Source organism: Nannospalax galili, unplaced genomic scaffold (assembly GCF_000622305.1).
Source record: "Nannospalax galili isolate Female #2095 unplaced genomic scaffold, S.galili_v1.0 scaffold1050, whole genome shotgun sequence".
In the NCBI taxonomy this organism is placed as follows: Eukaryota; Metazoa; Chordata; class Mammalia; order Rodentia; family Spalacidae; genus Nannospalax; species Nannospalax galili.
This window is the reverse complement of record NW_008329037.1, coordinates 867,850-891,636: the sequence shown is the minus strand read 5'-3', so window position 1 is coordinate 891,636 and position 23,787 is coordinate 867,850. Positions and strand designations below refer to the sequence as shown.

Genomic DNA, 23,787 nt, shown 5'->3' with positions numbered 1-23,787 from the left:
GAGACCCTGTCTCAAAAAGAACTGCCCCCCCCCACCAAAAAATGCATTTTGGAATTACCACCATTCTTGCCCTGAAGCACAAGACAAAAGCTTGTGGTGTCAGTCTTTGGATCCTTTTCCAAACCACAGTCTTCAATATGCCTTAGTCTTGCTTTGATAGCTTACATTTATCTTTCTTAACATTTTCTAGCTGCACTCATCTACCTAGTGCATCTGTAGATAGTAGAAGGATACTGTGAGGAAAGTCTTCATTCCTTATGTTCCATTTTTATTTGTGGGTGGTAGTCTTCAAAATGTAAGCCCCTCAGAGCCACAGACTGTACCATTGTAACAAGTTTTCATTAAATTACAGACCTTGTATGGTGTTCTAGAGATCGAAAAAGAACTAAAACTTGGTCCTCATCTCAGAAGTTCAGTTTAAGGAAATAACCAGATCTATAAAGCAAGAATGTAGTGGAATAATTGCTGTAGTAAAAGTGCATACAAACTGCTTTGGGGAGCACAGTGGTCATGGTTTAAGATGTGTCAGAGATGTTATAGAATGATTTTACCCATATAGTTAAGGGTAATCAGGATTGAGCATGTGAAACAGTATTTGCAAAATTATAAAATTCAAAATTGCAAATGGTGAAAAAATATGGTGAGAATTGGGTAAATATGAGGTACTGAGCTAGACAGAAATATGGAAAAGTCGGATTGAGGATATAGCTCATGGTAGAATTGCTCACTTGGTGTGCATTGTGCCCTGGATTCTATTCTGAGCATGGCTCAAAAGATGAGAGGAACAAAAATACTCTAGAAAAGTAGGTCAGAAATAGAGGTCTACTAATAAATTTAATATATGATAGGTACTTGAGAGCCAATGAATGCTTTTAATGCAGTGGAATCAAAATAATCAAGTATGTATCCCTCTAGATTTACTTAAAATAGTGAGAGCAGTGATAAGAAGATCAGACTATAAAGTGTTACAATTGCTCAAGAAAAGTAAAGAACTAAGAATAGGGATGTTGAATAGTCACACAAAGACATTTGAGTAGCATTAAGATTTATCAAAGCAGCCCGGGCCTGGTGGTGCAAACCATTGATCCCAGCACTTGAGAGGCAGAGGCAGACTGATCTCTATGAGGTTAAGATAAGCCTGGTCTAAGTAGCAAGTTCCAGGCCAAGGGCTGCATAGGGAGACCCTGTCTCAAAACAAAGAAAACAACCAACATTTTTAAAAAGGTAAGGAAGAAACAAAGATGGCTCATCTCTGTTTTAGCTTAGATAGAGAAGATCCCACCATTTGGGTTAGGCCCCAGGAACGAAGAAGGAAAGAGCAGGAGAAAACGTGGACATAAATTCAGTGGAATTTGAGTTCCCTATAGGATTCAGAATACCAATGGCTTGAGTCATGAGTAAATTGGTTCTTGATGGAAATACAAAAATGTATGTGTGTTTCACATTACCCAAAATGGAACTTTTGAGTTCATCTGCATTAGTTGGCAGATGGCCTTAAGCTTATTGTGTGGCTCTGGTACTCAAATAGAGAATGTATGATACAACAAACCAGGGGAAGGTATGTAATGGGCAGAGAATTCTTTGAAAAGTGCTGGGTGGTAGCAAAAGCTTTTGACAATGAGACTAAGCATCTATGAGAGCCTTCCTTCTCTGTTTTCCTCCAGTGTTGTTCCCTACTCTTGATCATCTTGTACTCTCTTCCATCATCCATCATGTGGTGAGTGTTAAGTCAAATCTTCCCTTTGAGAACCTCAGACTTGAATCATTGTTAACTGCTTGTACAACTGAAAGATAGCAGTTTATGTGCTACTACTTCCTGGCTTAAAATTAATGTTTAGTCGCATGGTGTCATAGGTCATCCCCTATCTTACATTAAATGGTTGGAGAGTATTTGTTGGATTGAGAAAGTTGCAGAGGGTAGGGTCAGTAGCCAAAAGTTTTTTCAGTTGTTGATCCTGTTTTGTTTCTGCTTTTTGGAGTTGGAACAGTTTGCACAATGATTTCATATAGTGTCAACAATAGTGTAAAAAGAACCAAGAAATCATACTTAAAGGGAATTATCAGAGGCAAGAATGCAGATGGCTATAGAGAAGATGGTTAAAGTTGTTAAGTTAGTGTGGCCGGCTTATCAGCTGTGGTACCAGAGAGAAAACTCCTGGCTTGCTTGGCATTTGTAGATGAGGTACATGAAATAGGAGGCCCACTGGTTCCTAATAATGTCTTAAAGAACTTTGGTTCTAGCATTTTTGTAAATTCTATTTTCCTTTTAAACATTGTTACTAGAGTGTAGTGCTTTAATATTCTTTTCTCCCACTTGCTACCATTTTCTGCCCTTGGTTTTTGTTGTTTTATTTGTTGTGTTGTTGTTTTTACAAATTAAGGAGTAAATCGCAGCCTCTTATCTAGAAGTACCCAGTGAAATGTGGATTTTCTGTTTCTAAATGTGATAGCAACTCCAAAACAGAATGTAATGAATTTTTATTCTCAAGAATCTTCTTAGCTTTTAAACTATTATTAATTTTTATTTTATGTGTATGAATGTTTTTGTCTCCATGTTTAAATACACCTGTGTCGTGCAATGCCCGTGGAGGACAGAAGAGCGCATCAGATGCCCTGGAATTAGAATTAACAATGGTTGCTAGCTGCCATGTTGGTGCTGGGATCTGAACCCAGGTCCTCTGAAAAGCAGCCAGTGCTCTTAACTGCTGAGCCATCTCACCAACCCCTTCTTTCTTAGCTTTTTAAGTTAATGTGCCACCCAGGTTTGTGTTGGAGAACTCTGGTTGAATTGAATATATGTTTCTAATGACTCAGCTTCTTTTAATTCTGAATTCATGCTGTCCCAAAAGATACAGTTTCTCATTGAGTAATCTTTTGCATTTCATGTTCTAAAGAGTATTAAATCCAGGAGAGAGGAGATAGCTGGGTAATATTCTGCTCTTTTTCAGAGCCCATTTCTGTAATGTAATCCTCCTTTCTCACCCCCATCTTTCCAAGGCACATAGGCTTTTGGACCTAATTTTGTCTGTATAACAAAAGATGGAGTTTGCATTTGTTGTATCATACATTCTCTATGTGAGTACCATAGCATACCACACAATAAGCTTAAGACCATTTGCCAACTAACACAGATGAACTCAAAGCCCCAGTTGGGGTAATGTGAAGGTACTGTGGCTTCCTTTGTCATATCCAAACCAGATTTCCTGGGAAGTCAAATGAGCTGTAGATAAAGGCTGATCGCAGGGCCAACTTTTAAAAACAGTGAGCTGGCTTTCTGCTAAGCCCTTTTACCTGCTCATTACATTCTGTGTTCTCATCTGGTTATTGCTTACATAGGCTCCCACCAAAATGTTTCATTGACTGACACCTCATTATGATCCAAATTAAAGAAAAAGCAAACTGATTTTTTGCCAAGAACCTGGGAGCCCTTCACTTTCTTATGTATCAGATTCTTCACCCTCACTGGTAGCTTCCTTGGATCCTCGTGAGGCTACCTTTTGCACAAGTATATATTCTATTCTATGATATGGTAGCCTACTTCATAGTGGGGGACCATTTGATTCAGTCTAATGTCTTCTGGTACTGAAGGACCTTTAATAGGCAGTAGGAACCTATTGTTAGACATGCTAGAATAGCTAGGCATGGTGGCGCATGCCTTTAATCACAGCACTTGGGAGGCAGAAGCAGGCAGATCTCTGAGTTCAAGGCCAGCCTGGTCTACATAGTGAGTTCCAGGACAGCTGGGGCTATAGGGAGACCCTGTCTCAAAAAGACAAAAGGGAAAAAAAAAAAAACTAGAATATCAAATGGAACTTTTGGGGAGTTGGGAGAATCCCAAGGTTTTTCATGTCATTAACTAATGTGCTTGGCTCAGACTTTGCTTCTTTGCCTGGCATTGGGCTTGAGTAAGTGTTAGTTCCTGAAATTATTTTTCATGCCATTAGACCACAAAATGCAGAGTACATGAATTTCATTTCTCTCAAGAGTACTTTGTTTCATGATTAACATGAATCTAGGCATCCTTCATTTGAACATTTATTTTGTCTCAGTTGCTCAGCATTCAAAAGTACCTAGAGAGCCCCAGTGCTGAGTTAAGGGCATTGCACTTTATAACCGTTTTTAAGCTCTCCCAACTATTCCAAGTCAGGGATTAAATTAGAAAGATACTAATATGCCTTGGATTTATTTAGCTTTCTTTTCTTTCTTAAAAAGGGTTTTATGTAGCTTAGGCTGGCCTTGAACTTGCTATATAGCTAAGGATGACCTTGAACTGCTGATCCTGTTGCTTCTAATTCCCAAGTGTTGAGATTATAATCATGCATCACCATGCCAGATTTATGCAGTGCTGGGGATGAAATCCTGGCTACACATGCACACTAGGCAAGTACTCTACTAACTGAGCTACAAACCAAGGCCCAGATTTATTTTGTTTTCTGAACACACATTCTATTCACAGGGAAGCAGGACATTCCTATATACAAAGGAGCCTCACCAAGCCTGCCTCTTCCATAGGACCAGGATCCTAGTGATGGTTGTCGATTTCAAAGGCATTTTCTGCACTTCTTGCTTTTTGTTACTTCTGAGATCTTTAAGAGAGCATTTGGGTTAAACTTTTCTTGCCTTATTCAAATTTGTTATTATGTCTCCAAAGATCATCACACTCTGTAGCTTCGGTTGTACTGACACTTCGTAGCCTAGGCTGGCCTTAAATTTGCAGCAGTCTTCCTGTTTCACCTTCATAAGTGCTGGGATTTCAGGTTCGAGCTACCATGCCTGGCTATTAAAATCTGAATCTTTTGCTACTTGGTATCTTACTGTGGGATATACCCACACTTCTACATTGGAGGGGGGAAAACATAATCATTCACAAAGCAGGTCACATGTGGTAGCACACACTTGTAATCCCAGCACTTAGGAGCCTAAGCAGGAGGATTGCAAGTTCTAGGCCAGCCTGGGCTACAATAGGGAAACCCTGTTGTGGGGATTTTGTTTATTTTTATTTTTTCCTGAAAACAGAAGTGGCATCTATTCCACTCTCCAAACCTCATCTCCACTCTCTGACAGTCATAAGAAGAAAGTAGAGAAATGGAAAATATGTAAAGCCTTTTTAACAAATTACTTTGGAAAGCCCAAAAGCCAAGAGTATCATCTTTCTCAGAAGTAAGTCTAGAGCAGAGGGAGTTGAACAGCTTAAGCACCAGTCTGTCTTTGTACTCTTTGTGAAATAGAGGAAACAAAACTGGAAGCATGAATGGGATGTCACAAAATTTCTTTACTCTGAGCCCCTTGTAAAAACATGAACTAGGACTGGAGAGATGGCTCAGTGGCTGAGAGCACATTTTGCTCTTACGAAGGACCTGAGTTCTCAGTACCCATAACTGCCTATAGCTCCAGCTCCAGAGGGTTCTGAGCCTCTGGCCTCCATGGGTACCAGCACTCACATGCTCACTTCCTCACATAGACACACAATGAATACACATACTTTAATAAAAGTAAATCCTAAAATATTTTAATGAAATACCTGTAACATCATCTGAAGTTTGTAGATCCACCCGAAAAATTTGTATTCAAAGGGGAATGCTCATTATTCTTTTCTCACATTTACTGGGAAAGGGATTGCTGGTAATTGTGGGGATATGGCCTGTATGGCAGGTACTCTAAATGGCAGGGCTGAGCACTTACCAGCCCCTGGCATTGCCTGGCTAGGGGGAATTTGGTATCCTCTTCTCTAGCAGTGCTAGAAAGTGTGTATTTCTAGGTTTATCATTATCTTGCCATCTTGGAATGAAGTATTTGGGTGTCTTAACATCTACTCATCTGTTCACAGACTTGAATGACCCTCATGTCTATCACCTATAGACTCCTTAGGTTTTTTTGTTGTTGTTGTTTGATTGATTGGTTGGGGTTTGTTTTTTGTTTTGTTTTATTTTGTTTTGTTTTGTTTGTAGTCCAGGTTGGTCTTGAGCTTTTGTTACATAGCTGAAACTTGTTTTAAATTCTTGATCCTCCTGCTTCTACTTCCTAAGTATTGGGAATGCCTTAATCTTTACATTCCTGAACAGGATGCACCAACCTCCAAGGAGTTTTTCCTGAATGCTAAGAGTGTCTTATATAGTCTAGGCAGCCCCACTTTGGGAAGAAAGGTAGTAAGTACCAAGGATCTTGGAACAAAGCACTTAATTTTGTCCTAGAATACTAACATTCCAGAGCCCAGAAAAGTTAAGTTCCTTGAGTCCAGGCTTCACATGACTATATGGAGAGCTGATATCTCAGAATAGGGACATGAGGGACCAAATCATACAGCACATTGTCAGAATAACTATAAAATAACTGGAAATGTCTAGCTACATGAAAGATACAGCTTTATTTAAGGCAGACGATTAGAACTTGTCATATAAAGAGGCCAGAGTCAGATGACAGAATTTGAAACATACCAGCCGAGTAGCCTCCAGGGGGGAAGAAATGAGAGTTTTGGGACACTAGGACATCATGAAACTGACATCTCATGTTAACACTATTGTGTTTTCTCTTTTCTAGACATCAAAAAAGCCCAAGACAGCAGAAGCTGACACCTCCAGCGAGCTGGCCAAGAAAAGCAAAGAAGTATTCAGAAAAGAGGTAAGGTTCAATAGGTGTGGACAATATACTCCTTGGGCTTTGCTTGAGCCATTCATTTAAGTATGACATCTCCCTTGCCCAAAGATTGACAAGAACATAAGGTTTAACTTATGTCTCTTGTCAAAGTGCTGCTTTACTCATCAAGAACTCATTTCTGGAGCCCATTTGCCAACCACATTTACGCCTTCCACTGTGGGCCTTCTGTAGCATCCCAGGCAAAGGAGAGCTGTATGTATTATTAGACTGCCTTATCTTTGGGTATTCCTTTCTGTGTTCTGGCTTTGTAGTTTTGTTATATAATGACACATTGTTATGGCCCTTTAAATCAAAGTATATACTTTGGTATCTGTTACCATAGTCACCCTCGGGGGGGTAGGCATGAGGGAGACTATCATTCCTCTTACATGTATGGAGAAACTTAAGATTCAGAAAGCTAATTTCTGGACAAAAGACTTGAACCTTAGGTCCTTTGGTCCAAATTTGAGTTCTCTTTGCTGTCATACCTGGTAGCTACTTGTTCCTTTTTTTTTTTTTTTTTTTTTTTTTTGGTCTTTTTGAGACAGGGTCTCCCTGTAGCCCCACCTGTCCTGGAACTCACTATGTAGACCAGGCTGGCCTTGAATGCACAGAGATCTGCCTGCCTCTGCCTCCCGAGTGCTGGGATTAAAGGTGTGCACCACCACGCCGGGCCAAGCTACTTGTTTCTTTTAAGCTTGAAGAGAGAAGTTTATGCTCTTCAGAGTATGTTTCTACCTGATAGGACACTGAGCTCCTTGCCTTCCTTAAGGCATCCAGATGACATTTATTTATTCATATGGGGGAATGGTGCATGCCACAACATGTGTATGGAGGTCAGGTGGATCACTTGTGGGAGTTGGTTCTCATTCCCCTGTATGGATCCTAGGGGTCAACCTTGGGTCATCAGGCTTGGTGGCATGTGCCTCTTCATCCACTGAGTCATCTTGCTAGTCCCCAAATTCTAAATTTGTCTTCATTCATTGAAAGAGCTTATAATGTGTTAAGTTAACAGACTTGTAAGAAGTAATGATACCCATGCAAAGAACACGCAAAGGCCTCGAGCCCTATCATAGTGTCAGGAAAAGCTCTTGAATTGGGTAAAAATTAGTCAAATGAATCCGGAAGGTATGTAACCTTAGAATGCACAGAAGCAAGAAAGAATATGTCATCCCTTTCAGGAAGTTGTAAGTAGGCCCACAGTCTGTATCAGAGGACATCTGAGGTGTGTTAGAAATAAGACCGGATAATATTGCGCCCTTTTTCAGTATAGGGGCTTTGTGTTTGTGGGGTTCATGGACTCACTGGCAGGATTTTAAGCAGGCAATAATAAATTGCTTGAGTATATTGAGAAGCAGAGTGAAGGGGGAAAGTATGGAGGCCAGACAAACACAGAAACACTTTGAATAAAAGGTTTATCCAGGTAGGTGTGGTGGTACACACTTCATGGGAGTATATAATTTGTTGGCTGGAGGCTACTATCAGTCTTGTTGCTGGTGCCTCCAGCTGAGGCTAGCTTAGTCTGGCCAAGGAGCTACTTCCCTTTCAGGGCTGAGCCAGGGTCATTTTCTTACATGGCACTGACTTACTAGCATTCCATAGCATTCTACTGACCAGACCAGCAACCCTGAGGGAGGAAAAAAGATGAACTGGCTGGCTGTACTTGCTACTTTTTCTAATGATTCCATCAGTACTACTTCCTGCCTCCTCTGTGATAGTGAGCAGCATGTTCTCTTTCTTCTGTCCACAGATGTCTCAGTTCATTGTTCTCTTTCTTCTGTCTACAGATGTCTCAGTTCATTGTTCAGTGCCTGAATCCTTACCGAAAACCTGACTGCAAAGTGGGTAGAATCACCACAACTGAAGATTTCAAACACCTTGCTCGAAAGGTACTGGTGATCGGTGCTTCTGGTCTATTGGTGCTTCTGGCAAATTGTGTACTTTCTAAGATACCGTCCTTCCTCATAGAAAGAACGGGTTTACGTGCCAGATGCCAAAGCTAGGGGGAGGGGAGGGTTGTCAGGAATGTGAGGGAACGTTTGAAGCCAGGGAGACCCTGTTGAAGATAGTATGTCTCTAAGAGACTTTCAGAGCTGAGTTTCTCCTCTCTGGTGTCCATATACCAGCCTGCCCCAACCTACCCTATTATTCAACTCCCAGACTGTTATCCTCCTCCCTCAAATCATTTTCCATCTGACTGTGTCTATGGTCTCTCTTCTGTGCCTTGGACAGCTGACTCATGGAGTTATGAATAAGGAGCTGAAGTACTGTAAGAACCCTGAAGACCTGGAGTGCAATGAGAATGTGAAGCATAAAACCAAGGAGTACATTAAGAAGTACATGCAGAAGTTTGGGGCTGTTTACAAACCTAAAGAGGACACTGAATTAGAGTGACTTACGGGGCCAGGATGGGTGATCAGAAACAACAAAATCTGAGAAGAAATCCTGTGGCAGGGATGTGCTGCTGATGACCCATCATCTTGGGCAGTTTAAAACTGCAGTTATCAACTGTAAGCTACAAAAATTATTTTCCATCTACAAGTGACCCCTAGTTGTGAGCTGTTAGGGTGTAACAGTTACAGGCCATCAGAGGCAATAGCCTAGGGAAGACCCTGGCCACACCCAATCCCACTCTTAAACCTGGGTCTCCCCTTTGGCGGTGCTGTCAGCGCAAAGACCCATGCGCATCCCCACCCAAGACCCTTTACCCTGATGATCTGTATTATATTTTAATGTATATGTGAATATATTGAAAATAATTTGTTTTTTCCTGGTTTTTGTTTTCCTGTTAGCCTCTATGTGCTAGAATCACAGAAAGACTTTGTAAGGACAGTATAAGTTCTCCTGCAAGGTTTAATTTGTTATCATGTAAATATTCCAAAGCAGGCTGCCTTGTGGTTTTGGCCAGCCTTGTGCTATGTTGATAAGATTGATTTACTGCTTAAGATCACTTTACTTTATCCAATTTTTACTGAACTTTTTATGTAAAAAATAAAAATCAATTAAAGAACTTCGTATGTGTGTTCCCTATATTTATTTATTTATTTATTTATTTATTTGGTCTTTTTGAGACAGGGTCTCCCTGTAGCCCCAGCCGACCTGGAACTCACTATGTAGACCAGGTTGGTCTTGAACTCAACAGAGATCTGCCTGCCTCTGCCTCCTTAGTGCTAGGACTGAAGGTGTGCACCACCTTACCTGGTGTGTTCCCTAAATTTAATTAAGCATGTTTGTGTTGATGTCACTGAAGAGAAAAAGGAGGTAAGTGGCCACTGGTATGCATTCAGAGTCCAAGACTGATTTTTGCTACTGCATTTAATACAAGATTTGTTCCCTACAGTTCCAACTGTGTGTCAGGCAGACATTTCCTGGTGGACTTGGGATCTTTAGGCTTTGATCAGGAGTTGGGGCAGTTTACACATTCAAGAACAAAGGAAGTGTGACTGAGATCTCATTGGCACTGGACTGCTTTGTTTTTGTTGGAGCAAAATCAAGAAAAAGGCCAAATAGGTCTTTCCCTTGATACCGTCTGGATAGAGAGTTACTGATCTTTTTCTATCAGACTTCATTTCTCCCAGCCCACAGGAATGCTTGTTTAATTATTTGGGTTCTAACTTCCCACTCTGACACCTAACACTGGGTCTGGACACTAGAAGAAAGCAGCAGAGGACCACTATAGAAGGGAAATAGGTACTGGCATATGGTGAGAGTGAGCGTGTGTGCTAGAGGATGCAGGATGTAGCCCCTCTTTTGGGTGAAATTTCTAGGCAAGGAGGAATGCCAGGAGATTCAGACCAGACTGGGGCACTTCTCTACAAAGAGCCTGGGCCCATCTCTTCCTCTAGAGGGGAATTCTGCTCAATGCAGCACTCCCTCGGGGGAAGAAAAGAACAAAACTAGGTATGGCCTGCCAAAGTGTGGACCAAGGGAGTAAACATTAGAACACTCAAACTGCCTGACTGTTGTGCTATGCATTTCAGAGATCAGGATGTATTCACTTAATCCTTACATACTTTACAGGAGTTGGCTTTGTTGATGAGGAGACTAAAACTAAGGAAAGACCAGTAACTCATTTACTATCCTGTATTAGAGCACAAAAATCCTTTGTGGTCAGAATACACACTGTAATAACATAGTCTTCCTTTGTATCTGTGAGGAATTGGGTCCAGTGCTCCTGGGATACTAATTTATGGATGCCTGAGTGTCAAAATGAAATGGCCTAGTAGTTACATATAGCCTGCACAATACCCTCAGGTATCATCACTAGATTACTTCCAAACTCTAATTCAATAGCTGTGGCACTATTGCAAATAGTTATTTGATCACCAGTTTGCTGAACCCAGGAAGGTAAAGCCTGGACATAGAGGACTAACCCTATACATGCAAAGCCTTTTCCTATGTACTGTCACTTTCAAAACTTTAAAGCAGTATATTGTAAGTGAGCCACAGTTTATTCAACTCTCAACATGATCTGTGTCCATGTTTTTCTAAGAAAATCAAGGCAGCCTTCCATTAAAGAATGGTGACTAGCTGTCAAGTTTCAGAAAATACTTCTTTGAGAAGAAATTGTTTTTTTCCCCCAAAATATCTTCTTCCCCATTAACCCCCCCACCCCAAGTTCAAACTCCCTAGGTACCAAAATCTATAACCTGTTCATGAAGAATTTTATGCTCAATTCTGATTCCAGTCCTTAGTAGCCCTACAGCTGACTCCCTGTTGAAGTAGGTGTGATGTCCCTAGCATGCTGGTCTGAGCCTTCTCTGGTTTCTCTCCTGTTCTTTCAGGTCTAGTCTTAGGGTCTTTTTTTTTTTTTTTTTTTTTTTTTTTTTGAGACAGGGTCTCCTTGTAGCCCCACCTGTCCTGGAACCCACGAGGTAGACTAGGCTGGCCTCGAACTCACAAAGATCTGCCTGCCTCTGCCTCCCAAGTGCTGGGACTAAAGGCATGGACCACCACACCCAGCTGTCTTAGGGTCATTTTAGGATGAAAGTGAAGATGGCTATAAACTTCTTCCCCAACCCTGTTTCTTTTTGAAACAGGATCTCTGTAGCCCAGGCTGGCATCAAACCTGTGGTAAACTTCCTGACTCAGTCTCCAGAACACTGGGATTACAGATTTGAGCTACTGGCTTTGCCATTTATCTTAACAGAAAGACAAGCAGTTCAGCAGCTCTGGGAAACTATTTCTGAGGAATAACAGTAGAAGCTGTTTGTGTTAAGCTTTGTATGCAAAGCAACAATCCCAGGTGCTTCTCAGTTTAGTGAGGGAATAAGATCTACATTGGGCTCCCTGGGCCATGATTAGATCCCAGGTCTCGGTGAGTTTGGATAAACGAAAACTTAATCCATGCGGATTGTTCTTTTCTAGGCAAGGCCACCTGTCTAGCATCCTACCCACCCCTGTTTCAGGATGGGCATGTGCATGGAAGGGCAGGTGGTTTGGCTCAGCTCCTATGTCCTGAACAGCCTGCTTGTCCCCTTGTGTTCAAGCTAAGTGGAAGCCTGTGGAAGCCTGTTTAGAGTTCCCCTTTTCCTGAGTGGAATTCTGGGGTTTTTTGTTTTTGCTTTTTTAGTTCTGAGGATTGAACCTAGGGTCTCATGTGTGTTAGACACGTGCTCTACCACTGAGCTAGAGCCCTTTCTTCCCTTTTATTAAAGACCTGAGGTCCTCAGCAAGTAGCTGCTCATAACCAACCTGCCTCTTACTATCTAGTGGTCACAGCACAAGTCAGAAAAATCACCTTAAGCCAGGTGTGGTGGCATACACCTTTAAACCACTCGGAGGCAGAGGCAGGTGGATCTCTCTGAGTTTGATGCCAGACTTGTCTGTAAAGGCAGAGCTACACAGTAAAACCCTGTTGTTCCCCTCTCCCCCCAAAAGAAAAGAATCACCTCAAACCCAAAAGTTCTGCACCACCCCTGGGAATCTTAGGGATAGGGAACCCTACTGAACATGTCTCTAGCTGAGGAAGCTAAAGTTCAGCAAAAGACTTCCTAATGGGGTCCAGCTGTTCGGGGGCAGGTTAAGATGTGAATTCCAGTCTGGGACTCCATAACATGCCTTCTATACAAGTGCCTTGCCTGTCATCCCAGCAGTTGCTTGGAGAGGGTCTTCTATACCCTAGAGGGACCTCCCCAAATTCTTTTCTGAGCCTCTGCTTCACAGCTACTCAACTATCTCACAGGCCCAAGGAGCCATGTACAGTAGAACAGAAGTCCAGTGTCACCTTTAATATGCAATACAAAAGTAGAAAAACTGCTTAGGCCAAGGAAAAGGAATGTGGAGTGGGGATTTGAGGGCAGGCCCATGCCCCACCTTCTACCCTCCTGCTCCCATATTTTGGCCCCTGTGTTGGAGGAGAGGGAGAAGGGAAAGGATGTGACTGACTGCTGGATCTTCTGTGTTCTGCCAGAACAGAGCAGGCTAAAGCTAGCAATACTACAAAGCCCATGAATGAGGCAGTAGGAGTAGTGAGCACCAGTGCAAGCAGCACCAGAAGGTTTCACTCACACCACAGCTGGTGGGCCCAGGACCTGGAGCACATCTTCACGGCCCATGGCAGACAGTGCATCCTCTAGCACTCTGAGGGTAGCTCTGCTGCCTTCTTGAGCAGCCCAGTCCCTCAGCAGGGTATAAGCTGGCATCTGGCCACAGGCCATGGTCTCCACAGCTTTGGCCTGGTAGCCCAGGTGGCCTGCCAGGCCCTGCCAACCCTTGTCAGGTTCGCCCAACATCAAGAGCCGCTCTACTTCCTCCTGCTGCTGCTGCAGAATGTGAAGGTAAAGTTGGCAGCCAATATCAGGATACGGTCCTGGGGTGGAAGACATAAGAGTCACGTGAGTGGGTGGTGGGGTAACACTAGATAAGCCTAAAGGACTGTAGACTGAGGAAATATACTCACCCTGGCTAGGAATACAGGGCTCTAGACCTCTAGGAGAGTCCACAAAGATACTGTTGACACCATGCCTCTGGTTCTTGTCAAGGTCTCCCAGCTCTACAGTCCGAGCTTTGGCCAGCTGTTGTCTTTGCTTATGTGAGCGCCAACTGTGGGGAGCAGGGGATACTTATCAACCTGCTTCACCTTCACCAAGACAAGAGAGGGACTGGCTAGGATAGTGTAGAGGAAAGCCACAGGGTAGTACCCAGACCACCTACCATTTGAAGACCACAGGCAAGCAGACCAAGGACCACAGTGGCCAGGAGAGCACAGTAGAGTGGAATGATGTTGCTGAGGTCCCTGGAGGCTCAGGGGGAAACAGGGAGGAGGTGTTGGGGGCCAAGGCTTCCCCAATTCCTACCCACACTTCTATGTCCCTATCCTGCCCTCTCAGGGCTGTGTCTGTGAAGAAAAAGACAGTGGTCGAGAGAGAGAAACAAAGGCTATGGTTCCTAGATCTTGCCAAAAGATTCTGAAAGCAATAGTCTTCACCATAAAGTCAGAGACTCAGAATGGCATCAAGAGTTGGCTGGCCCTGGTGGGTTGGCAAGATGGCTCAGAGGGTAAAGGTGCTGGCCACCAAGCCTGACCAACCTAAATTTGATCCCTAGGACCCACATGGTAGAAGGAGAGAACTGACTCCCCCAAGTTGTGCTCTGATCTCCAAATGTTTGCTCTGTGTGTGTGTGTGTGTGCCACACAATAAATAAATGTAAAAGAATTTTAAAAGGCTAGAGTAATGGCTCAGCAGTTAAGAGCACTTGCCACTCTTTCACATTGCTGGAGTTCAGTTCCTAGCACTACATCGAATGGCTCACAGCTGCCTGTAACTCTAGCTCCAGGGGAATCTGATGTCCTCTTCAGGCTTCTGAAGGCATTCACACAAGTACAGAGACATACACATACAGGATAATACATCTTAAATTCTTTTTTAAAAAAATTTAAAAAAATACATTTTATTTATAATTTTTACTTTATGTGTATGAGTATTATACCTGCATGTAGGTAAATGCATCCGTGTCTTGTGTTTTGCAATGTTTGCAGAGGACAGAGGAGGCTGTCCGAGCCCCTGGAACCGGAGTTACTGACAGTTGTTAGCTGCCATGTGGGTGCTGGGATTCCAACCCAGGTCTTCTGCAAGAACAGTCAGTGTTAACCACTGAGCCATCTCTCCAGTCTCTAAAATTCTTTTTTTTAAACTGGCCTTTTGCCATTCTGGATACAGCCCCTCCCAGAGGTGTCCTGTCCTCCCAAGTTCCTAGATTTCTGCTCTTGCTGTTATATCCTCTGAAAAATGCAGGAGTCTACTTTTTTGTTTGTTTGTTTGTTTTTTTTTGTTTTGTCTTTTTGAGACAAGATCTCCCTGTAGCCCCAGCTGGCCTAGAACTCACTATGTAGGCCAGGCTGGCCTTAACTCGCAGAGATCTGCCTGCCTCTGCCTCCCGAGTATACTACCACACCCAGCTCAGGAGTCTAATTTGGAAGCCTTCCTTGATCTCTCTTTTCTGGCTCCAGTACCACCTCTGTCTACCATGGCACTGAACTATGTCTTGACTCCCAGTCTGAACTGTAAGAGCACACCAATTCCTGTTGGTCTCACGGGGCCTCTGCACGCAGGTCTTAGAAATTATTGCAAAATAAGGCTGAAGTGGAAAAATAAAAGCTGAACTAGAAGTAAATACTGTTGCTGTCTTCTGCCTGAAGTCCAGTTGGTCCCCCAACCCAGTGTAAATAGGGCACAGTGGACAGGGACTCTAGAACCTGTAACTGGACTTGTAGATGACCTACTCAGTCAGGGTACCTCCTGGCATGCCACTGCCTAAGATATGGGGGAAGGAATGCTTACCTGCATAGACCACACATTTGCTGTGGCTGGAGTTGTGAAGCATGGCTCTGTTGATGGCAAGTGCTCAAGTGGGGCTATTTCTTGGTGAAGTGGTTCGGAGGGTGGTGGGCAGCACTGAGCTGAGGGAGCTGGGAGGCTGCTTTTCTGAGTTTGGAAGGAGCTCTGTGCAGGGATATGAGGAAATCCTCAGGCCTGCTGTTAGAAATCCCTGGGAGTAGCCTGTCTCCATCCCTGGCTCACTCTATCTTGACTAACTCCAAGGCCGGAACAGTTTCCTCCTGTGTCAAATAGGTGGAGGTGACAGCACTGGACCCACATGGCCAAAGTTAGTGGGTCAGGGTACAGCTCAGGATGGGTAAGGACAGGCTAGAAATCACCCTGTCTCAAAGACCTTGGCAAACAGAGTCCAAGGATGTTAAGAGGGTAAAGTAGATATGGCCCTGTGACCCCATCTCAGGCTGAAGCAACTTAAAGACAGGTGGAAGGCTCACCCCAATACACACTGGCAGGAACCCAACATCTGAAGGTCCCAAAGCAGGACCTCCAGTAGTCACTTCTCAGTGGTTAGCCCTTTTCTGGTTAGGCTGAGTTGAGAAGGCATGTTGATGGATGGATTCAAAAACCTCATAAGGCATGTAGACCCAGGGACCCCGGGGTCCTTTCTTACTTGAAAATTCAGAGCGGGCCTGAAACTCTAAGGACAGAGCCATTCAGTCCCAGGGCCCATCTGGACCCCACAGGACTAAATCTTCTGGAACACACTTACTAAAGGCTAGGGAAGAGACACTTCCAGGTCTGGGAATAGGACAAATACCGGCTGAAGAGGGATTAAAAAGATTTAGGGGAAGACCCTCCAAGTCCCCAGCGGTTGGATGGTCTGAAGGTGCCAGCTGGGAGAAACTGCGGCAGGGATCCAAAGCACCGAGGTGGCTCGGCTGGCTGCATGGAGGTCAGCCTGGGAGGCCAGGCGAGGAAGCACGCCAGCTCAGAGACAGGGACCAGGAATGGTGGACGAGACGTCGGGCAAACGTACACGCGAGAGACCAAGCAACTACAAAACCAGGCCAAGTTTATTGCTGAGATTGGGCGGGAGAGGATCACCTTTGGGGGTTAAGGCCACAGGCGGTCCTTGTGCTTCAGTGGGACACAGGGCTTGAAATAGGGACAACACCGCCCCCACCCGCCCCAGGTTGTGCAAAAATTGCAGCCGCAGCCGTGGCGGCCGGCGCTGGGTCTCTCCGCCCCTCAGCCGGCGAGGGGTGGGACTTCCTTGTGACGCCGTCCACTAATCCCTGAGCTGGAGGGTGGGCCCTGCCCACCCCCGGGAGCAGCAATCTCATGGGTCGGGCCTCCGTCGGGCGTGCCGGGGCGGGGCCTGAGCGGCGGAGAACTGCCCAGCTCAGCGAGCCTCCCCAGAGTTGTACTCCGTCTCCCCAGACGACACCTGGGAGATGCGCCGCGAGGAGCGCCACAGCTTTCGCGCGAACTGGCTGCTGCGCACCTGGCGGGAGCAGCGATGGGGCGGGGTGAGCCGGGCCTCCGCGCCCAGCCATACTGGAGCCCTGCCTGCCCGGTCCTCACCTCAGAGGGCTGCCCGGCACCCACAACGATCAGCTTGCCGTCCTCCAGGCCCACCAGCACATGGCTGTGCTCTTTAGTCACGGACACACTGCGGACTGGCACTTTCATGGGCAGGGGAGGCGTGGCAGGCCGCAGTCTAGTGCAGGGAAGTGGGTATACATAGTCACAACTGCAAGGGGGCTTCGGACCCAACTGACATGTCTCTTCATTATCCCGTGTAACTTCTCTGTTCTTAAGGATGGCTAAATAGAAACCCTGATTCATAAAAGGAACTCCCATAACTGTATGGCTGAGGGAGATTCAGGACAAGATCTCCCCATGGGTAAGTGGGCAGATAACACAATAGAGGAATGTGCCTACAGACCTGTTCCATAGACAGGATGCACTCCCTAAGACCCTGTGCAAACAAGTGCCACCTTGAGGGGCCATGAATTCAAACATGGGGGCTCACTTGTTCAGGTGGAGGATGTGCAGGGTGCATTGAGTGGTGCCCATCAAAACAAAGTCCTCTGCTACTGCCAGGGCTGTAGGCTGCTCTGTCAGGAGCAGTGAAGCCCTCAACCTCCCATTCACTGAGTACAGGTGCAAGGAGTAGGTGACCTGTAGGGAAATGGATCATCAGCAACTGCCCCACCATTCCAACTCCCCAACTGTCTTTGCTGGGTACCCTTTCCACATACCTGGGCTCCAGGACGTTCCCAAGCTGAGCTCTGTACCACAATCTGACCTTCAGACCCCAGTGCCAGGTGAGATACAGGTCCAGGTAATGTTGCACCTGGAGGTTTTAGTGCTGCCACAAACTGGCCACGACGTACAGTATGTATGATCACAGTTCCATCCTACAAAAAGGCAGCTTAGGACCCTGGGTAGAGGACTGAGAGTTCCAGAGACAGTATCCTGAAAACTTAGCCTCCCCAGGGCACACACAAACACACCTCAGATCCAGACACAGCCATGTCGAGTTCTGTGCTGATAGCCACACAGCTTATTGCAGTCTCATGTCCATATAAGACCTGCACAGGTTTTGGTGCCAGTCCTACTGATAGACCACCCTGTGGGAAACCAGGGCTGGTTTAGGACTTAGTGAATGCTTTATTCAAAGCCAGAAGGTTAGTGATCATGGAGCCCCCAGATTTGCACACAGTAGTAAAGAGGATGACAGGAGGGCAGTCCTGTTGGCTACCTGAGGGGCAGATGGGCTTCAGGTCTGGGCTACAGGGACCCCATAGGACTGCCCACCAAGCACACCTGCTGTAGGAGCCGCCAAACCATGCATGTGGTGTCCCGGGAGCCTGAAATGAGGTAGATGCCACAGGTGTCCAGTGCAAGGCAGGTTACTACATCTGCATGAGTAGGGGAGGACACAGAAGCAGAGCAGAGCTGGTACACCCTTCTTGACTAGGTTCATTCTACTTCTGCCCATCTCATTCTTCCCAGTACTAGGGTTGCTCATACCAAGGTGTTGGCTTAGCTGGTTCAACAATTTGCCATGGGGTAGCTTAGTTACTCGCAGGCTGCCATCCCAGTGGCCACCACTGAAGAGCAGCTTTCCGTCGGGGGCCACTGCCAGTGCTTGCCGACTCATTCCACTGCCTGGCACCCATGGCCCACTCAGTAGTTTTTGCATCCTAACTCAGTGGGAAGATGGTAGGTGAGGCTGGGCCACAGGGAGAGAGATCTAGGCTATCAGGAATCTTAGCCAGACCTCTCCCTTGAAGCTGGCCCGTACCCTGTTTAGAAGGGGCGATGGCACAGAGCATTTATAGCCCACTCCTACCCACAGCCCTGTCTTACTTGGGGTTGCCCATGGTGGGATCTTTGCTGAAACTGAAGTAGTTGTTTATGTTTCGGTCATAGGGCAACCAGCTATGGGTGCCCAGCAGCCCACTGGCACTCACAGTCACCTGCGGGTAAAAGTATACAGAGGTGGTTTGGGGACAGAATCAGAAGGGTGAAGTTAAGTAAGTTGCCTAGTGCACTTACCAACAGATCTGAGGAGCCCTGGGTGATGAAGGAGTGGGACTGTCGGTGGGGTACCAGAGCCAACACCAGAGGTATGCCTTCACTGATAACCTGTAGAGAAAAGTATAGGCCTGGCTATGCAAGGGGCAGCTGGATTCCCAATTAGACAGTCTGCTCAGTGGGTACCCCCTTTCCATTGCCCTTGGCCCCCAGATACCACAGATGTGGAGGTCTTTCCTAGAAACAGACATGATACCAGTGGGCATATAGAAGGGTATCACAGAAAAAGAAGTTGGGGTAGACATAAAGAACCAGGGAGCAAGCTCGATCTCAGATCTCAATCTTGGTCCCCCCATCCCATTACTCCTCTGCCTCTCTGCCTAATGACAAGAAGAGAGCCTATTTGAGGATGCAGGAAGGGTCCAAGGTCAAATAAGTCACAGCTTGGTCACTCAAGAGATTGGTCAATAAGTCACAGCTTGTCCCAGTCCTTCCTCTCACCCTCAATGTTTCTTTTCCACGATGCTGTTAAATCAATTACCTTGATTAGTATTAATATTCCCATCTGCCCCCAGGAGTGGGTATAGACAATGGCCAATGGAATTAAACCCCTCTCACAGAATGAGAACTTGAGTTCCTGCCCTCTTCTCACCTCAGCAAAGAAGGCCTTGAGCTGGTCCAGGTTCTGGAAGATGCTAGGTGAGTTAGTGTCCAGATGGGCAAGGCGACTGGCTGCTTCCTCAGCTGAGAGCCGGGGTGGATGTGGCTCCTGTGGACAGGTAGCTGGTCAGCACCATGCCATGGGCATCCTTGATCACTGTCTTCTAAGCAGATCTTACCTTTAGCAGCTGACAGGGCGTCTGCCCAAAGTTGCTGATGATACCCTCCAAAGCCTTCCGTTCTCGCTCATCTGCAACATGGTCCAGGTCTACGGCCCCTGAGGGGGAGGCAGAGCAGTCAGGACTCTGTGTACCCTGGTTTTGGCTTATGTGCAGTGCACTGCCTACCCTCATAGGTGCAGTAATAGAAGACGTTGAGGGCCTCCTCAGCTGCTGGGCCCCGCTGCTTATAGCCAAAGATGAGGTCAATCCACTCATGCAGGTGGGCAGACACATACTCAGACTCCTGAGGGTATGGAGTGGTGGTCAGTCTAGGGACAATCATTGACCTTTACCACAACCCTCAACCCTGGCTGCCTGCTTGTCTCTGGGTGGTCATCTCCTCACCAGAGCCCGGCGGTGCTGCTGAATGAAGTCCTCAGGAGAACTGGCCCATGGGGGCAGCACCACATCACCCACCTTCTCGTTGGTCAGCTGGAGACAGCCCAGGTCAAAGCCTAGCAGAGGACCCAGTCAGCAGTGTATTCTTACTATCCCTGTCTGCACCAGTCTGTGCATTTGTTCCCAGGCCCCACTCCCACAGCCAGTGCCTTGCATGCTACCATTCTGGTTCTCCAGGAAGTCGGGGAAGTAGAAGAACTCTGGAATGAGCTCCTTCACATCGGCAGGGCTCTCCAGGCGGGCCTGCCAGGCTGCTGCCACCGAGTGGAACTGTCGATCAGAGCAGTCGAAGCTGGTAGAGGTACATAGCCAAGGTGAGATGATTGGGAGGGAGGTATGGCTGGAGAGAGGGCAGCCAGGATCAGCCAAAGTGCCAGAAAGACCTGCCTCCTCCCTTGGCCTGTCTCCCCACCCTCCCATCACTGCTGGGCGCACCGGCCACTCTGAAGCTGGACGTGAAGAGAGGTGAAAGGTTCCACACGAATGAGGTAGTGCATTACGCCTGCTGCATTGGAGTAGTGGGTACCATAATGGAACTTGTCAATTGTGCCTGCTGGGTCCTCAAAGCTCTCATATCTAGAGCCACAGGTAGCAGGAAGTCAGCAGAAGCCCTACCCTCACCCATCCCCGGCCCACTGAGCCCTGCCCTGCCCACATGCTCACTTCTCCCTCACGAGCTGGGCATGCTTGGGGTTCACCACACCGATGGGTTTGGACAGGTCCCGGAAGACAGCAGGGTTGCTGAGGTCCAGGGTTGGGGACACGTAATCCTGCAAGACCCAGGGGAACTGGACACCCACCCAGGGAAAGAGCTGCATGAAGTCCCTGATGCCCTGCCAGCCCACCCTGCCCTGCCCTCAACAAGGCGATGGGCAGAGCCTGCTCACAGGCTGGGAGTACCACTTGGAAGGGCTGTAGGAGAGCAGACAGTCTATGACAGTCCTTTCAGAAAGACCAGGGGCCAGCAGGGAGAAAAGAGGGCTAAGGACTGAGGCAGTGGCAGGAAACAAAGGCCAGGTCTTAATCAGAGGTGTATTGCTCAGGGTCTGGCCCATTAGCTGGCACTGACAGATCAGAGTTGGGGAAAGAGTGCAGAGCAGGGCCCTCACCACAGGGTATTGAGACAGGTCATTGTAGGTGCGCCCCGCAATGGTATTGAGTTGCATCAAGTATTCGAAGTTGGTTATTTCACGTTGTACCCATTTCTAGGGGGGCAGGACAGCAAAAGGTGAGCAGTGAAGCTGCCTAGCATGTCCATTTCTCCAAGTTCTTACTTCACCACCAACCCCCAACACATATTCAGGGCTCTCACCTGGGTAAGGCCTGAGGCACGCAGCATCTCTTGCGGGGAGCGGCTACTTAGGTAGCCTTGGCTAGGTGGCCGTAGGCGCAGGAGCCATGAGTATACCTGGTTCCGTACCTGGGTATGGGGTGGGATGGGGTAGGGCTGGGGCCTGGGAGACTGAGAGGGAGATGAAGTGGAGGACCCGGCCACCTTGCACGGGAAGTTGAGGAAGTAATTAGACTGATCAATGAAGAAGAGCTCAAGTGCTGAACGGCGCAGGTTGAAACGCCGCAGGTGGACCTCACGCAACTGGGCCAGTGGGCGCCGGAAGTCATGGCCGATGCCTATGGGGCGAACAGCAGATATAAAGAGTCACTGGCTCTAGCCTCACCCAGACCTTGGCCCTTCTCTGCCAACCCCTCAGCCTGCTCCATCACAACGTACCCTCCTCAGTTTCCACACGTTCGGTGCTGCCATCGTAGAAGTACACATGCTGCGTAGTGACCTCTAGTAGTCCTGGGACCACGGCCACCACAGTGACCAGCTGGCACTCAGCTGACAGCACCAGTTTCTCACGCTGTTCATCCAGCTCCACTGCCTCCATCCTGGGGGCCAGCACCCACCTTAGCTGGTGACTCTGGCACCCCCATCTTGACAAGTTCTGAGGGCCATTGAGTCATAAGGTACATAAGCTGACACCTCCCCAAGAGGGAGGAGTTGCCCAGGGCCTGGTACTAACTGACCCTGTACCCCACCTGGGCTTATGAAGTCCCAATGGCTGTTTATCAGGTTGTGCCCCCTCACCACCACCTTGCTTTGCTCCTGCCCATTCTCCAGGTCCCCATTCTGCTCTGGTTTTTCTTAACCTTGCTCAGGGGTGCCTAGCTATTAAAGACCACCCTGTTAAATGACTCTCCCGAGGTTTTTTGATTTTAGTTTTTTGTTGTTGTTGTTGTTTGGTTGATTGGTGTTTTGAGATAGGGTCCCCCTGTCGCTCCAGCTGGCCTAGAATTCACTACGAGATCAGGTTGGCTTCATCTCATAGAGATCTGTCTGCTTCTCTCTGCTTCCTGAGTGCTGGAATTAAAGACATGCCACCACGCCCAGTGACTCTCACAGGTCTCCTGATTTCATTTGGAGAGTCCCATCAAGAGACTAAAGTTGGGCAGCAGAAGACACAGACTGAGCCTCAGTCCCACAGCAGGCATGTACACATTGGCATAGATGCCTGCCATCCCTAGGCCAGCCCCTGGTCCACCCACTCACGGGGTCTCCAGCATAGCCAGCTCATCCTCGTCTAATTGGTCCTCCTGTAGCTCCTCTGGTGGAGTGCTTACTTTGGCCTCTTTGGTCACTGCCAGAGGCAGTGCAGCCTCTTCCGTGGGTGTCAGGGGCACCTCACCTGCAAGAAGTCAAGAGTACTCAGTTAGAGTAAGACATGATGGGAAATACCAGTTGGGTGGACCTGGTACAGCAACTCACCCAGATTGTCACGGAGGGCACTGGCTTCCAGATGAGGGTCAAAGTGATGGTTGGGGACCAGCTTCAGACGCATACGTGAGTATGTCTCCGCACTAGACAGCTTCCAGTGTGGAGTTGGAGGGATCCTGCAGATACATCCCCCGGGGTTAGTCATGAGTGGACAGAAGGGTACAGCGCATCCCCCTTCTAGGCTGCTATTTTTATTTGCATTACTTTAAGACCTTGAACAGAGTACCAAAGACAGTTTGGCACTCTTAAAGTACTCCCTTACCACCAAGTCCAGCTCCTCCACTTAAAGCCCAGCCTACCTTAGTGCCCAGGCCCCACAAGGGCTAGAAAGCTGGCGCCACAATGCCCCCCAATGTAGCAGAGCCATCGAGTGCTGTGCTGCCTGCTGCTTCAGCACCGCTGTGTAGCGCAGCCCCTCTAGGCGAACCCTGCGCTGGACAGGTTCCAACACCAGCTCCTGTGGTGGGAGGGGATAGGTCAGTCCCACAGGCTCGTCTCTCTGACCCATTCTCCACCCTGTCCTATTAGCTGTCCCCTCAGCACACAGATGAAGCAGCAACCTGTCCCCCAGTATAGGCAGCACACCTGGAAGGCCTGTCGACTATGGGTGCGTTCCTGCTGGTGCCGCTGCCCATTGCTCATGAGCACGTCATAGCAGGCATTCCAGAAACCTGACATGAGGTCATGGCTCTTAGCATACGTGTCCATTTCAAACTTGGACATAGTGGGCTGTACCTGGAGAATTAGGGAGAGAGCAGAGCTCGAGGTGTGC

The 23,787-nt window shown here is 47.1% G+C and overlaps 3 protein-coding genes across 5 annotated transcripts in view; 1 reads left to right on the top strand and 2 right to left on the bottom strand.

Moving 5' to 3' along the window:
* Setd2 (SET domain containing 2, histone lysine methyltransferase) overlaps positions 1 to 9,663 on the top strand; it is a 132,969-nt gene extending 123,306 nt beyond the window's left edge. The window contains exons 19-21 of one of the 2 annotated variants that reach the window (XM_008830560.2): positions 6,538 to 6,618; positions 8,421 to 8,522; positions 8,866 to 9,663. In XM_008830560.2, coding sequence (XP_008828782.1) covers positions 6,538 to 6,618; positions 8,421 to 8,522; positions 8,866 to 9,027 — 345 coding nt within the window. In that variant the 3' untranslated portion in view covers positions 9,028 to 9,663. Of the gene's footprint in view, positions 1 to 1,664; positions 1,718 to 6,537; positions 6,619 to 8,420; positions 8,523 to 8,865 lie in introns of those variants that run through there. The other variant, XM_017797480.2, reaches the window with a different exon arrangement.
* A 3,476-nt stretch (positions 9,664 to 13,139) lies between these two features.
* Positions 13,140 to 15,459, bottom strand: LOC103732370 (death domain-containing membrane protein NRADD-like). Its single transcript, XM_029562141.1, is given in 6 exon segments — positions 13,140 to 13,444; positions 13,535 to 13,677; positions 13,721 to 13,736; positions 13,803 to 13,865; positions 13,868 to 13,972; positions 15,417 to 15,459. Coding segments are annotated over 6 exon segments (675 nt in total).
* A 1,009-nt stretch (positions 15,460 to 16,468) lies between these two features.
* Nbeal2 (neurobeachin like 2) overlaps positions 16,469 to 23,787 on the bottom strand; it is a 30,392-nt gene continuing 23,073 nt past the window's right edge. The window contains exons 32-54 of one of the 2 annotated variants that reach the window (XM_029562202.1): positions 23,601 to 23,750; positions 23,315 to 23,472; positions 23,007 to 23,131; positions 22,791 to 22,926; positions 21,969 to 22,129; positions 21,552 to 21,868; positions 21,349 to 21,444; positions 20,903 to 21,027; positions 20,675 to 20,815; positions 20,401 to 20,531; positions 20,186 to 20,295; positions 19,967 to 20,084; positions 19,799 to 19,896; positions 19,612 to 19,728; positions 18,981 to 19,070; positions 18,792 to 18,901; positions 18,453 to 18,625; positions 18,246 to 18,340; positions 17,933 to 18,049; positions 17,678 to 17,836; positions 17,449 to 17,597; positions 16,998 to 17,133; positions 16,469 to 16,917 (exon numbers count right to left, since the gene is read on the bottom strand). In XM_029562202.1, the coding sequence (XP_029418062.1) occupies positions 16,816 to 16,917; positions 16,998 to 17,133; positions 17,449 to 17,597; positions 17,678 to 17,836; positions 17,933 to 18,049; positions 18,246 to 18,340; positions 18,453 to 18,625; positions 18,792 to 18,901; positions 18,981 to 19,070; positions 19,612 to 19,728; positions 19,799 to 19,896; positions 19,967 to 20,084; positions 20,186 to 20,295; positions 20,401 to 20,531; positions 20,675 to 20,815; positions 20,903 to 21,027; positions 21,349 to 21,444; positions 21,552 to 21,868; positions 21,969 to 22,129; positions 22,791 to 22,926; positions 23,007 to 23,131; positions 23,315 to 23,472; positions 23,601 to 23,750 (3,114 nt within the window). In that variant the 3' untranslated portion in view covers positions 16,469 to 16,815. The remainder of the gene's footprint in view (positions 16,918 to 16,997; positions 17,134 to 17,448; positions 17,598 to 17,677; positions 17,837 to 17,932; positions 18,050 to 18,245; positions 18,341 to 18,452; positions 18,626 to 18,791; positions 18,902 to 18,980; positions 19,071 to 19,611; positions 19,729 to 19,798; positions 19,897 to 19,966; positions 20,085 to 20,185; positions 20,296 to 20,400; positions 20,532 to 20,674; positions 20,816 to 20,902; positions 21,028 to 21,348; positions 21,445 to 21,551; positions 21,869 to 21,968; positions 22,130 to 22,790; positions 22,927 to 23,006; positions 23,132 to 23,314; positions 23,473 to 23,600; positions 23,751 to 23,787) is intronic. The other variant, XM_017797478.2, reaches the window with a different exon arrangement.